Source organism: Sus scrofa, chromosome 3 (genome assembly GCF_054392235.1).
Source record: "Sus scrofa isolate SSC_HxYL_T2T_F1_AM1 chromosome 3, Sscrofa_HxYL_maternal_Yorkshire_Landrace_v2.0, whole genome shotgun sequence".
In the NCBI taxonomy this organism is placed as follows: Eukaryota; Metazoa; Chordata; class Mammalia; order Artiodactyla; family Suidae; genus Sus; species Sus scrofa.
In genome coordinates, this window is record NC_139385.1 from 58,949,459 (window position 1) to 58,963,219 (window position 13,761).

Consider the following 13,761-nt stretch of genomic DNA (forward strand, 5'->3'; position numbering starts at 1 on the left):
GCTTAGGGCACCAGTGGGCAGAGGCAAGTCCTCGGGTGGGTGTCAGGTGTGCAGGTTTGCGAGTGCACAGAACAGTGGGTGTCTGTGACTGCGCAGTGGGCCCTCGAACCCTCAGGTCTGTGGACTGGCCCTGGGGCCACTGGGACAGGACAGCTCCTGGAGGGGTTTCTGGGGGCCTGTCCTGGGGCTGAGGAGGTCACATCTCTGTGGTGTGGGTAAGTGTCCACAAGTGACAGGAAAGGGCTTGCGTCTAATCACATATGATGGCGTGTGACATTGTGTATAAGGACGGGTGTGTGAGTGTGTGCACACACGTGCCCGTGTGGGTGTCTGGGCGGCTATCTGAGCAGTGGTGGCTTTGGCTTTTTCAGGAACTGTCATCTTCAAGGGGAGTGTAATCCGATTTGAGGCCCTAATCCTCCCTAATCCTCTTGGGGCACTTCCTCTCTGGCCTCTGCCCTCCCAGCCATCTGTGCTGCACCCCAGCCACGGCCTCCAGGTACCTCCTCAGCCCCCAGCTCCTCTCTGGCTGTGGCATGGGCAACCTAGCTTCTCTGCCTCTGCCCTCACAATGTCCCTCTTCCACTTGTCAAACTGAGTCCTGGGGGCACCCTCGGCAGTGGGCACCCCAGGCTGGCTTGTGGGATAAGTGCCTGGGCAGGGCCGAGGGGCAGGAAGGACAGGAGGAAGGCTTGGGCTCCTCATGCTCTTAGTCAGCCATCCACTCCCCTGCTCAGCCTGAGCCAAGATCCCTCCTCTTCTTCTCTGTCCACAGTGTCTGTCCCTTCTCTCCACACCTGATGCTGGATCCCGCCTCCACTTTCCCTGCCACCCCCAGTCCAGTTACCGTCTCCTGGTCTCCCCAAAGCCATGAGCCTTTCTCCACCCACAGCTGCAGGGCTATTCTGGTGCCAATTAGATAGCTTACTCCCCTTAATCAAGACCCTCTCAGGATGCCCATTGTCCTTTTAATCAAATCAGACCCACTCAGGCAGAGCAGACCCAACAGGAGCTCCTGCCAGCTTGTTACACCTCGGAGCTTTGTCACCCCCTGCCCCCCCGTTTACTGGCTTGGACAGCTCTTCCCTGCCCCCTCCCTGGAGAGCCCCTTCTTTTTTTTTTTTAATTTTTAGGGTTGCACCTGCGGCACACGGAAGTTCCCCCAGCTAGGGGTCAAATAGGAGCTGCTGGCCTATGCCACAGCCACAGCATTGTGGGATCCGAACTGCATCTGTGACCTACGCCACAGCTCATAGCAATGCTGGATCCTTAAATTTCTTTTCTTTTCTTTTCTTTTCTTTTCTTTTCTTTTTTTTTTTTTTTGCAGCTTTGGTTCTCACTTAAGATCCAGTAAATTTATTTATTTATTTATTTATTTTGTTTGTTTGTTTGTTTTTTGTCTTTTTGCCATTTCTTGGGCCGCTCCCACGGCATATGGGAGGCTAGGGGTCAAATTGGAGCTGTAACCACCAGCCTATGCCAGAGCCACAGCAACTCGGGATCCAAGCCGTGTCTGTGAACTACACCACAGCTCACGGCAACGCCGGATCGTTAACCCACTGAGCAAGGGCAGGGATCGAACCCGCAACCTCATGGTTCCTAGTCAGGTTCATTAACCACTGCGCCACGACAGGAACTCCCTGGATCCTTAAATTTCTAATCCACAACAGGACCTCCTGGCCAGCCCCTTCTCATTCCTCAAGTTCAGGCTCCAAGACCACTGCTCCCAGAGGCTGCCCCTGTTCTATCTCATTCCGCTTTGTGCCATCAGCTCTTATATGACATTATTTCATTTTTTTCTTCCAGTTCTCTAGAGATACAGCTGACTTACTGCACTATGCAGGCCTAAGGTGCACAGCATCAGGATTTGACTTCCATACATCATGAGATGATGACCCCAGTAAGCTTCGTGGACATCCATCCTCTCGTATAGATACAAACTTAAAGAAATAGGAAAAATATTTTCCTTGTGATGAGAACTCAGGTTTTACTCTCTTAAGAGTTTTTAGGAGTTCCCTTGTGGCACATCAGGCTAAGGATCTGGTGTTGTCACTGCTGTGGTGTGGGTTGCTGCTGTGGCATGGGTTTGGCCCCTGGCCTAGGAACTTCTACATGCCATGGGGGAAAAAACCCCACAACTTTTATATATAACATGTAGCAATGTTAATTACATTTATCAGGTTTTACGTTACATTATATATACATACATAGCCGCACGGAAGGGGCATATGGAGGTTCCCAGGCTAGGAGTTGTAGCCGTTGACCCACGTCACAGCCACAGCAACTCGGGATCCAAGCCATGTCTGTGACCTACACCACAGCTCGTGGAAATGCTGGATCCCCGACTCACTGAGGGAGGCCAGGGATCGAACCTGCATCCTCATGGGTACTAGTCAGATTCGTTTCTGCTGCGCCACAATGGAAACACTTAATCATCTTTTTTTTTCCTTTCCTTTTCTTTTTTAGCTGCTCCATGGCATGTGGACTTCCCAGGCCAGGCGTCAGATCCGAGGCAACTCTGGATCCTTAACCCACTGTGCTGGGCCAGGGATGGAACCTGAGTCCCAGTGCCCCAGAGATGCCGCTGACCCCATTGCACCACAGTGGGAACTCCAGTACTTATTTATCATATAACTGGAAGTTTGTCATTTTTGACCATTCAATTCCGCAACCCCCCCCAACAACTTCCCACTTCTGGTAACCACAGATTTGATCTCTTTTTCTATGTTTGTGTGTTTGTTTTGGAGTATAACTGACCTGTAACACTATGTTTGTTCCTGTTACACAACATAGTGATTCCATATTTCTGTGCGTTTCTGAATGACCACCGTGATAAGACCAGTTGTGATTTGTCACCCTACCAAGGTGTTACATAATTATTGACCCTGTTTCCCACACCGTACAGTTCATCCCCGTGACTCATTTATTTTGCAACTGGACATTTGTACCTCTTAACCTCCCACACCTCTTTCTCTCCTCCCCCCACCCCCTCCCCACTGTCTCATTTTTAATTTACTTGTCTAGATTTTGTCTTCCCACTGGAAGGTCAGTCGCAGGAGGGCACAAACTTACCTGTCCTGTTTGTGGTACAGCCCCCGCCCCAGAACAGAGCCTGGTTCTGGGCTCTGTAAACACCAGGTGAGGTTATGAGCGCTGGGACCGGAGGGAAGCTGGCCACGTGCAGCAGCCCTGGAGCTGTGCTGGCGGAGCTTGCCCTTGAACCCTGGACATCTACCTCCCCACACAAGCTACAAGGGGGCTCTTCCACTCTCAGGCTGGCGTGTTTACTCTCTGGAACTGACCTCTCCTCTGGGGAGCTGAGGGCACCTCTTCTGTCCTGTGTGGGGCAAGGCGGGAGTGAGGGGCCCAGCAGGATCCTGACCTTGACCTCTGTCCAAAGTTGTGTATTTTCAACTTCCTCTGTAATCAGCTTCCTGTTTGAGGGCGAGCTGAGGGCACAGAAACGAGTCACCACATCTCCAGAGATGCATCATCAGGCTCCTGCTGTGAGCTGGGCTCTGTGTTTTCCCAAGGAAATGGCACTGCCAAGTCTGCCCCAAAGACTGAGAGGTCCCGTGAGAGTGGGGCCTGTGGGGCCAGAACCCAGTAGAGAGATAGAAGGGCTTTGGATGAGGGTGGGAGGCAGATGGGAAGAAGCTGGGCAGGGCATTGGGGCCTGGATTCCAGAGGCAGGAGGGACACAAAATTGTGACTTCAAACTCTGGCTCCACCATCTACCAACTGTGACAGTTTGGGCAAGTGAGCCTCTCGGGCCTTGGTTTCCCCATTTTTCTTTGGGATACCAAGCAGTCCCACCTCTGAGGGCTCTTCAAGGTTTATTCATTTATTTTGTCTTTTTAAGGGCCACACTTGTGGCATATGGAGGTTCCCAGGCTAGAGGTCAAATTGGAGCTACAGCTGCCAGCCTACACCACAGCCATAGCAAAGCTTGATCCTTAACCAGCTGAGGGAGGCCAGGATCAAAACTGCCTCCTCATCAACACTAGTCGGGTTCGTTACCGCTGACCCACGACAGGAACTCTTTGCAGCTTAACTGCAATGGTTCCTGGAAAAGTCTGAGAACAGGGCCAGGCCCAGGGCAAGCTGATCAGGGTTAGTTGTGTGGTTGTCATTATGAAGAGAGCTGGGACCTGGCAGGAGTTGAGAGCCGGCAGGGGTGGATGCAGACACAAGGGGAGCTAGAGGCAGGGCAGTCTAGTGGTTGAAGCCCAAATTCCAACCCTAGGGCTCCCACTGACAGGCTGTGTGGCCTTGGTTCAGCCACCTAACCCCCTTGCCCCTCGGTTTCCCTGCAAATGAGGGTAATGATACCACCCCCAAGCCCTGCAGCTTAGATGCAGTGATGCCTAGAAGGCACCTAGCACAGTGCTAGTAATTGCTATTGTTTAAAGAGGGCACAGAGAGGTTAAGTCATTTGCCCAAGGCCACAGAGCAAGGAAACAGCCCAAGTCAATGTGGCTCGGAGCCCCCATGGCTCCCTGATGCACATGCTGTGCCACTGCCCCCTTGTTCCTGGTTTTGCTGGTCTTCAGGGGAGTGGCCCAGCCTGGTCTTTGATGGAAGTAAAGGTGCTGTGGGGTGACTAGGTGGGAAGCAGTAGTTTCTGGCTCCTCCGGGCCTCAAAGTTCCCTTGTCACCCCTCACACTGAGCCCAGCTCTGGCTGTGGGGGAGCCCCGGAGTCCCCTTGTCACAGACCCTGTGACCGCAATGTGGTCATATTTCTGAGAACCATTCACCTCTTGCCCAACCATTACCACCAGTGACAGTGCTCTTCCTTAGCAACCTCCTCTCCCCTTCTCGGCTACTTGGGCCCAAGCTGAGGGCACCTCCAGCTAATAAGAGGGAATAGGACCCTTTTATTACTGCAGTGGCCACAGGTTGGGGGCCAAAGGTGTGCTGGGAGTGTATGTGTGTCTGGGGGAGAGACCAGGGGGTTGTCTCTGGCTCTGAGTCCAGGCCCATCCATGGGTGCAGTCCAACCTAGGTCCCCTTGATGAATCATGGATCTGGAAGGGACCCCAACCAGCGGAGCTGACTCTGGCCTTGGCAACAAATTTGGCTCTTCCAGACTCCCTTCTTCTGGGTTGTGGCTGCCTCTCCCCTCTGTGCCTCAAGCTCCTTTCTTTCTTTCTTTCTTTCTTTCTTTCTTTCTTTCTTTCTTTCTTTCTTTCTTTCTTTCTTTCTTTCTTTCTTTCTTTCTTTCTTTCTTTCTTCCTTCCTTCCTTCCTTCCTTCCTTCTTTCCTTCCTTCCTTCCTTCCTTTCTTTCTTTTTTGTCTTTTTAGGGCCGCACCAGCGGACATGGAGGTTCCCAGGCCAGGGGTCGAATCAGAGCTATAGCTGTCGGCATACACCATAGCCACAGCAACACAGGATCCAAGCCGCATCTGCAACCTACACCACAGCTCATGGCAATGCTGGATCCTCAACCCACTGAGCAAGGCCAGGGATTGAATCCTTGTCCTCATGGATGCTATGCAGATTCGTTTCCTCTGAGCCACGATGGGAACTCCTTAGTCTCCTTTCTTTTTGTTTTTGTTTTTGCTTTTTTAGGGCTGCACCTGCAGCATGTAAAGGTTCTCAGGCTCAGGGTCGAATTGAAGCTACAGCTGCTGGCCTACACCACAGCCACAGCAACTTGGGATCCCAGCCACGTCTGCAATCTACACCATACCTCACAGCAATATCAGATCCTTAACCCACTGAGCGAGGCTAGGGATGGAACCTGCAACTCATGGTTCCTAGTTGGATTCGTTTCTTTTTCGCCATGACAAGAACTCCTCAGGCTCCTTTCTTGATGGGAACCAGACCACACAGGAGTGTACGGTGCCAAAGCTGGAAGGGGCTGCAAGGATGTTCTCCTGGGCAAAGACTCTAGTATCTCCTGTATCACACTTATTAACATCTTTGGGTACCATCTGTAACATTCAACTCAGTTTTTACAAACCTAAAATTTATTTATTTATTTTTATGGCCGCACTCACAGCATATGGAAATTCCTGGGCCAGGGATTGAATCCGAGCTGCAGCTGTCACCTATGCTGCAGCTGTGGCAATGCCAGATCCTTTAACCCACTGCACCAAGCGGGGGGTCAAACCTTCACCTTTGCAGTGACCTGAACTGCTGAAGTCAGATTCTTAACCCGTTGTGCCACAGCAGGAACTCCTAAAATTTATTTTATACAATTTTTTTTTTTTTGTCTTTTTGCCATTTCTTGGAACGCTCTCGCGGCATATGGAGGTTCCCAGGCTAGGGGTCCAATCGAAGCTGTAGCCGCCCTACGCCAGAGCCACAGCAACACGGGATCTGAGCCGCGTCTGCAACCTACACCACAGCTCACGGCAACGCCGGATCGTTAACCCACTGAGCAAGGGCAGGGACCGAACCCGCAACCTCATGGTTCCTAGTCGGATTCGTTAACCACTGTGCCACGACGGGAACTCCACAGCTCCCTTTTAAAATAAATTTTAGGGGATTTCCATCCCACAGCCCAAGCACATCCCCCCCACCCCCAAAACTGTCCCCTCTGGAGACCATAGTTTTTCAATGTCTGTGAGTCAGCATCTGTTCTGCAAAGAAGTTCAGTCTGTCCTTTTTTCAGATTCCACATGTCAGTGAAAGCATTGGATGTTGGTGTCTCATTGTATGGCTGACTTCACTTCGCACGATAATTTCTAGGTCCATCCATGTTGCTAAAAATTCCGGTATTTCATTCTTTTTAATGGCTGAATAATACTCCATTACATATATGTACCACATCTTCTTGATCCACTCCTCTGTCGATGGACATATCGGTTGTTTCCATGTCTTGGCTATTGTAAATAGTGCTGCAGTGAACATTGGAGTACATGTGTCTTTGCGAGTCGTGGTTTTCTCTGGATAGATGTCCAGGAGTGGGATTGCTGGATCAAATGGTAGTTCTGTGTTTAGTTTTCTGAGGAATCTCCATACTGCTTTCCACAGTGGTTGCACCAATTTACAATCCCACCAACAGGGTACTAGGGTTCCTTTTTCTCCACACCCTCTCCAGCACTTCTTGTTTGTAGACTTTTGGATGATGGCCATTCTGGCTGGTGTAAGGTGGTACCTCACAGTGGTTTTGATTTGCATTTCTCTAATTCTGAGTGATGTTGAACATCTTTTCATGTGTTTCTTGGCCAATTGTATGTCTTCTTTAGAGAACTGTCTATTTAGATCTTCTGCCCATTTTTTGATGGGGTTGTTCGTTTTTTTGGTACGGAGCTCTCTGACATAAACAACAGCCACATCTTCTCAGATACACCTCTCAAAGTATTGACAATAAAAACAAAAATAAATAAATGGGACCTAATCAAACTCAAAAGTTTCTGCACGGCAAAGGAAACCCTAAACAAAACGAAAAGACAACCCACAGAATGGGAGAAAATCTTTGCAAGTGAATTGACTGACAAGGGATTAATCTCCAAAATTTATAAACACCGTCAACAGATACTTTCTGAATGAGGGGCAGGGTCAGTGAATAAATATGGGAAGAAAGGCAGGACCTGGATGTGGATGCTTAGAGAGGGTGCAAAGCCTTTGTTAAAACGAGGAAAAGCAAATATTCGACATATGAAAGCCATACCAGCCCCAAATGGAGGTTTTCTTCTTGATGTGTCCACTGTGTTCAGGACAGGGTCCTCAATAAGTGTGCCCACGTGACAGGACACATGCGTGTGCGGACAGATGTCAGCCCCCTCTGCCACTGTGGCCACTTCTCTTTTTTTTATTCTTTAGGGGCGCATCTGCGGCATATGCAACCAGCCTAGGGATCGGATTGGAGCCATAGCCATTGGCCTATGCCAGAGCCACAGCAATGCCAGATGTGAGCCATACCCTTGACCTATGCCACAGCTATGCCACAGCTTGCAGCAATGCTGGACCCTTAACCCGCTGAGTAAGGCCAGGGGCCAAACCCACAACCTCTTGGATACTAGCTGAGTTCTTAACCTGCTGAGCCACAACGGGAACTCCACGTGTGGCCGCTTCTGAGTCCACCTTGCTGAGGGCTGGCTGCCCAAGGGGACTCTCTCTTCACTGACCCTTCCCTTCTGTCCCTGCTGCGCTGGTCAGAGCCATCTTGGAGGAGCATGGAGTCACTGTCCTCGCCTGGCAGGAGCCTGTGGGGGTGGCCACCAGGCCGCTTCAGCAGAGGCCTGGCACAGGAAGCCTGACGTCACCCTGACTCACAGCTCAGGCGAGCTGGGGGTGGCTGTCACTCATCACTCTCACCTTCATACCTGCCCTGGCCTAAGGATCATAGTCACACCATTCATTTCTTCCTCTCTCCCCAGGGGCCTCTGCTGGGGGTGTGGGTTTGGAAGGAGGAGGAAGGAAAACACGACCAAGCACAGAGGTTTGCGCCTCTGTGGAAGCGAAGCCGCTTTGCATGGGGTGGGGGGCTGGGTGGATGTGCTGGCGGGGTAGGGAAAGACCCGGAATCCCAAAGGCAGGAGGCCAGTGACACGTCAACAACTGTCAAAATAGATGGTTACAAACAAGAATGACAGAATCATTAGTTCCAGTTCAGTATTTTAATTAAAAAAAAAAAAAAAAAAAAAAGTCGAGCCCCAAACCTACTTGATGGTGTCTGTTCTGTAACAGCCACACCAGAAAAACAAAAACCTCTGACTGTGGCACCACCTCTCTCCCTGCTACGTCTTGCCCTTACCATCTAGCTACAGGGACCGGGGTCCCCCCTCAGGGACCTGCAGCCTGGGGGTCATCCAGGTAATGGAGACCCCTCCTCACACCGTCTTCCACCCATGAGTCAGAGCCCCATCTCTGCCGGGAATGGTGGTCCTGAGGAAATGGTGGGGGGAGAGACATCCCGGGCCATGACTCACCCAGGGTTGGGGGATCTTTAGTCAGAGCAGAGGTGGGGGTAGGACGTGGGTTCCGTCCTCTTCCCGCTCTCTTCTTACCCCAGGCTTGGCCTTCACCCTTTATGGGGGTGGGGGGTTTCCCTTATTTGGGAATAGAGGAAAGAAGCTGAGGGGAGCTCTTCATTCCTTGCTAAGTCCAGGCTCCTTGAGCCTGTGTCCCAGTGCTAAAAAAGGGTACAGCCCCAAAGCAAGTGGCATGGAGTGGGGGGACATACATGGTCATCTTGGGTAGAAATCACAGGTCCTGGACAGAGTGCTGGGCAAGATCCCCCAGGATTAGGCCACTCACTAGCCAAACCTGCACTCAAACACTCCCACTCCCACTCCCACATAGTTTCCCCGCCAGGCGCAGGCCCTTCAAGCCAGGAGGGGAGGAGGCTCAGCCAGGGGTGTGGGAGTCTGGGGGCTGGAGGCCCTACGCTGCTGAGCTGATCTTCACGCCTGAGCCAGGATCCCAGCTGGCCAGTCCTGACTGCTCCTCCCCATAGAGCTGGAAGCCCGTGGCTCCCAGTAGAGCCAGTGACGCCAGCCCCACGGGTCAGCAAGACTGGACCTGACCATCCTTTTGTGTGCTCTGTAATTTGCCGCTGGAGTCAGCCATTAAGTCACTCGCCAGGCTGATGCCAAGGATAAGGGTCCGTATCAGCTGCTGGCATCTGTGGCCCAGACTCCTCGGCTCTGTTATGGGCTTTGCCACATCAGCCTCCAGACTGGCCTAGGAGGAAGAGGTGGGTGCTGGAGATGTCCAGGCACTGGCATAGCCTCACAGCCCTGGAACCAGTGTGGGCGAGCAGCTGGTCTACTGTCGCTTCCATCTGACAGGTGGGGACACTGAAGCCTAAGAGGGTGACCTGGTCCCAGGAATCTCAGGAGTCCTTGAGGCTTCTCTCCCCCCAAGTTCCCTCTGCCTCGAAGTACACACAAACTACTAACTCTGCCTCCAGCATCATGGAACTGCATACAGATGATGCTCCAACACACACACACACACACACACACACACACACACACACACACACCCCCACTGGGAAGAGTTTAGAGTTTACAAGCCAAGGGGAAGGCTTGGGGCTTGGGGCTCAAAGACAGTCTGAACATAAGAGTCTGCAGCATAGGGAGGGTCTTTTTTTTTTTTTTTTCTTTTTTCTTTTTAGGGGCGCACCTGTAGTGTATGCCAGTTCCCAGGCTAGGAGTCAAATGGGAGCTGCTGCTGCTTATGGATACTAGTTGGGTCTCCAGGAGGGCCTTAGGCCCCAGGGTAATGACTGGAGGGAGGGAGAGGGGCCTAGGGGTTTGGGTTCTGAAATCCCATGCAGCTAGATGGGGGTGGGGGCGCTCCCACTCCAGGGTACTGTCCCCACAGACCTGAATGTCTCTGCTTCAGAGTTCAACTGCCAACATCTCTAGCCCCAGCCCAGGGGCCCAGACCCCCACGCACACCTGGGACTCACCACATCCGCCTCAGGGGTGGGGGCGGGCTGAAGGGATGTGGATTCCCTTGCTCCCCCAGTCTTACTGCTCATCTCCAGGCTTGGGTCCCTGCGTCCAGGGCCCCTGCTGCAGGTCTAGGTGGGGCTGAGTGGGAGTGGCGGGGGAGGGCGGGGGAGGCAGATTCTGGTAGTTCTTCTCTCTCTTTCCCTTGGTGAGGCTCCTGAAATTCCCACAAGGCCTCAGGGAGAGCCCAGCAGCGTCAGCAGAGTTCCCCTTCAGAGCTGGCCTGTGACTTGGGGAAGTGCTTCACCCTTGGCCCCTGGAGTTTCCCTGGGCTTCAGAGGAGGAAGCCTTGCTCTACCAACTGGAAAGTCGTCACAGGCTCCCCTGCCCGCTCCAGGCCAAGGCCCTGGGGGTCCTCTTCATGCCATGCCAGGGTCTTGGGCTCAGAGGACAACGTTCTGGCCTAGCTTGGCCACTGAGCAGCTGCAAAACCCCTGGCTGGTCTCAGCCAGGAAATGGGGGGTGGGGGAATAGAGTCCCTCCCTACCAGGGTCTTTTAAGCAGAAGAGAAGAGGCACATCAAGACATGGTTCCCCATCCAGCAGTGTGGAAACCACCCGTGGCAACAGACAGATGTAAACTTTTGTTGTCACAGATTCCCAGGAGAAGGTAAATCCTGGGAGGGAGGAGGGAGAAGGGAGAGGAAGCGAAGCGAGGGGCACCACGGCCCCCTGAGGAGGGGGATGTGCATCTGAGAAGTCGAGAAGTCAGGTCAGAGGGTTAGGGCGCTCAGGAAGAGCCCTGGGGCGCCTAGGTGGGAAGGGGGCGTCTGGGGAAACACCCTCCGTGCTGGTCCCGGGCTTCCTCTCCCACCGCAGCGCCCCGCCCCCGTCCCAGTCCCCCAGCCCGCTCCAATCCTGGGCCCGCCCAGGCTGCACCCCGCGTGAGACGGCGGGGGCGGCGCGGGCGCCTTCCTGCTCTGCCCTTGTATGGTGACCCGGGAGGCCGGCCCACAGCTACTTAAGCCAGGGCACTGCAGTCAGAGCCCGGAACAGACGGTTCAGGCAGCGCGGCCGCCGCGAGAGCCCGGAGCGCGCACGGGGAGGGAGGAAGGAGAAGAGAGGGAGGAGGGGAGACGGACAACATGGGGCTGGAGGCGGCGCGCGAGCTGGACTGCGCGGCGCTGGGCGCGCTCCTGCGGGAGCCGCGGGAGGCCGAGCGCACGCTGCTGCTCGATTGCCGCCCCTTCTTGGCCTTCTGTCGCCGCCACGTGCGCACCGCACGGCCGGTGCCCTGGAACGCGCTGCTGCGGCGCCGCGCGAGCGGCTCGCCCGCCTCCGCCCTCGCCTGCCTGCTGCCCGACCGCGCGCTGCGGGCGCGCCTGGCCCGCGGGGAGCTGGCGCGGGCCGTGGTGCTGGATGAAGGCAGCGCCTCGGTGGCCGAGCTCCCGCCCGACGGTCCAGCCCACGCTCTGCTCGCCGCGCTCCTGCACGAGACCCGCGCCGGGCCCACCCTTGTGTACTTCCTGCCAGGTGAGTGCCGGCCGGCCAGCGTTCCCCGCCCTCGGCTGCCGCGTCCCCGAACCCCGACGGGCCCTCCCGGCTAACCGTGTCCTGATCCAACTTGCAGGAGGCTTCGATGGCTTCCAGGCCTGCTGCCCCGATCTGTGCTCTGAGTCCCCCGCCCTGCCAATGCTGCCCGAAAACAGCCGCCCCGACCCCAGGGCTCCCTTGTATGACCAGGTGAGTTGAGATCGGGGTTCCTTGTCAATGTCCCGCTGACCCCAAGGGTAGGCGCCTCTGGGGAAAGAGTCTGCCATTTGTGGGAGCAGGAGTTTGTCTATGCCCACAGTCACCTGTGTATGTGTGTCCTCACCCCTAAAGGGGAGAACACCTTTGTGTATGCCTTACTTGCTCGTGAGCATCTCGGAGAGTCTGTGTCTGTCCTATGAGCAGCGTAATTTGGGGGCTTGGGGGGAAATGTCTGTCTGTGAGTGTATATCTCTGCGTGTCCCCATGTCTGATTCCCGGTTAGGACTGGCTAAGGGTTTCTCTTCCCTGGCCGGTTTGCCACGGTGTCTATGCCCAACAACCACCCACCGCGGTGCTCCAGCCCTCTAGGCCAGAGCTGAGTTCTCACCGCTGCCTCTGCCTCTTCTTCTCCAGGGTGGCCCTGTGGAGATCTTGCCCTACCTGTTCCTGGGCAGCTGCAGCCACTCATCTGACCTGCAGGGGCTGCAGGCCTGTGGCATCACTGCGGTCCTCAATGTCTCGGCCAGCTGCCCCAACCACTTTGAGGGCCTGCTGCGCTACAAAAGCATCCCTGTGGAGGACAACCAGATGGTGGAGATCAGTGCCTGGTTCCAGGAGGCTATCGGCTTCATTGGTAAGAGGCAGGCCTTGGCGTGGGACCTAGCGGGGCTCCAGGGGCAGGAGCTGGGGCACCTGTCTCTTGCCCAGCCCACCTTCCTGTCTGACGCCCCTCTCTCCCATTTCCTTTGCAGATTCGGTGAAGAACAGTGGAGGCCGGGTGCTAGTACATTGCCAGGCAGGCATCTCACGCTCCGCCACCATCTGCCTGGCGTACCTGATACAGAACCGTCGAGTGCGTCTAGATGAGGCCTTTGACTTTGTTAAACAACGCAGGGGAGTCATCTCCCCCAACTTCAGTTTCATGGGGCAGCTGCTGCAGTTTGAGACTCAGGTGCTGTGTCACTGAGGCTGGGCGCCACCATGTTGGCTCCCCCAGGGCCCAGGAGCACAGGGCTACCTGATTCCTGGGGACAGCTGGGGCCCCAGTCCCCCACTGCACCCCCCACCTCAAGGAGAGCGGCCCCTTCCTTGGAGTTTGAAAAGCCCCAGGTGGAGGCGCTGGGGATACGGCAATGCTGGACTTTCTCACCTGGTGCTCTTCTGCTAGGGGTTTGAGGGCTGGCCCTCAGTCCTCATCCTGGAAGGAGAATGGAGGCTGTTCTGCTTCCCTCTTCCTCCGTCCTCTGGCAGAAATGAACTGGACTCTACACCCATGGATTCCCACTGGCCCCACCATGCCAGAGCCCTTGGAGGCCTGAGGGCTCCAAGGAATAAGCTGTGACAACCAGGAGCCCTGTCTGGGGTGGTCCACCCTGAGGCCTGGAGCCTGAGCCCTGCGCGGGGCTTGGGGAAGTAAGGCAGATGCCGTGTCTGGACCTCTTGGTTGCCTGTGTGTGTGTGTGTGTGTGTGTGTGTGTGAGTGTGAGTGTTTCACGCCTGTGTTGGCGCTGGAAAGTTATTTGTGTTCAACTGACATTTAACACTCCCTCCCCCACTTCCTCCCAGCCCTGTGGGCTGGGTTGGAAACTTAGCACTTTATATTTATATGGAACATTGAAGATGTGTCAATAAAATATTGTTTTGTTTAAGAAACAA

At 54.5% G+C, this 13,761-nt stretch overlaps 1 protein-coding gene across 1 annotated transcript; it reads left to right on the forward strand.

Annotated features, from left to right (window-relative positions):
* The first annotated feature begins 11,402 nt into the window (after nucleotides 1-11,402).
* On the forward strand, nucleotides 11,403-13,761 carry DUSP2 (dual specificity phosphatase 2). The gene is made up of 4 exons (XM_021087101.2): nucleotides 11,403-11,886; nucleotides 11,984-12,096; nucleotides 12,520-12,739; nucleotides 12,858-13,761. Exons 1-4 carry the CDS (start codon nucleotides 11,499-11,501, stop codon nucleotides 13,070-13,072), a joined length of 936 nt encoding a protein of 311 aa, XP_020942760.1. The 5' UTR covers nucleotides 11,403-11,498; the 3' UTR covers nucleotides 13,073-13,761.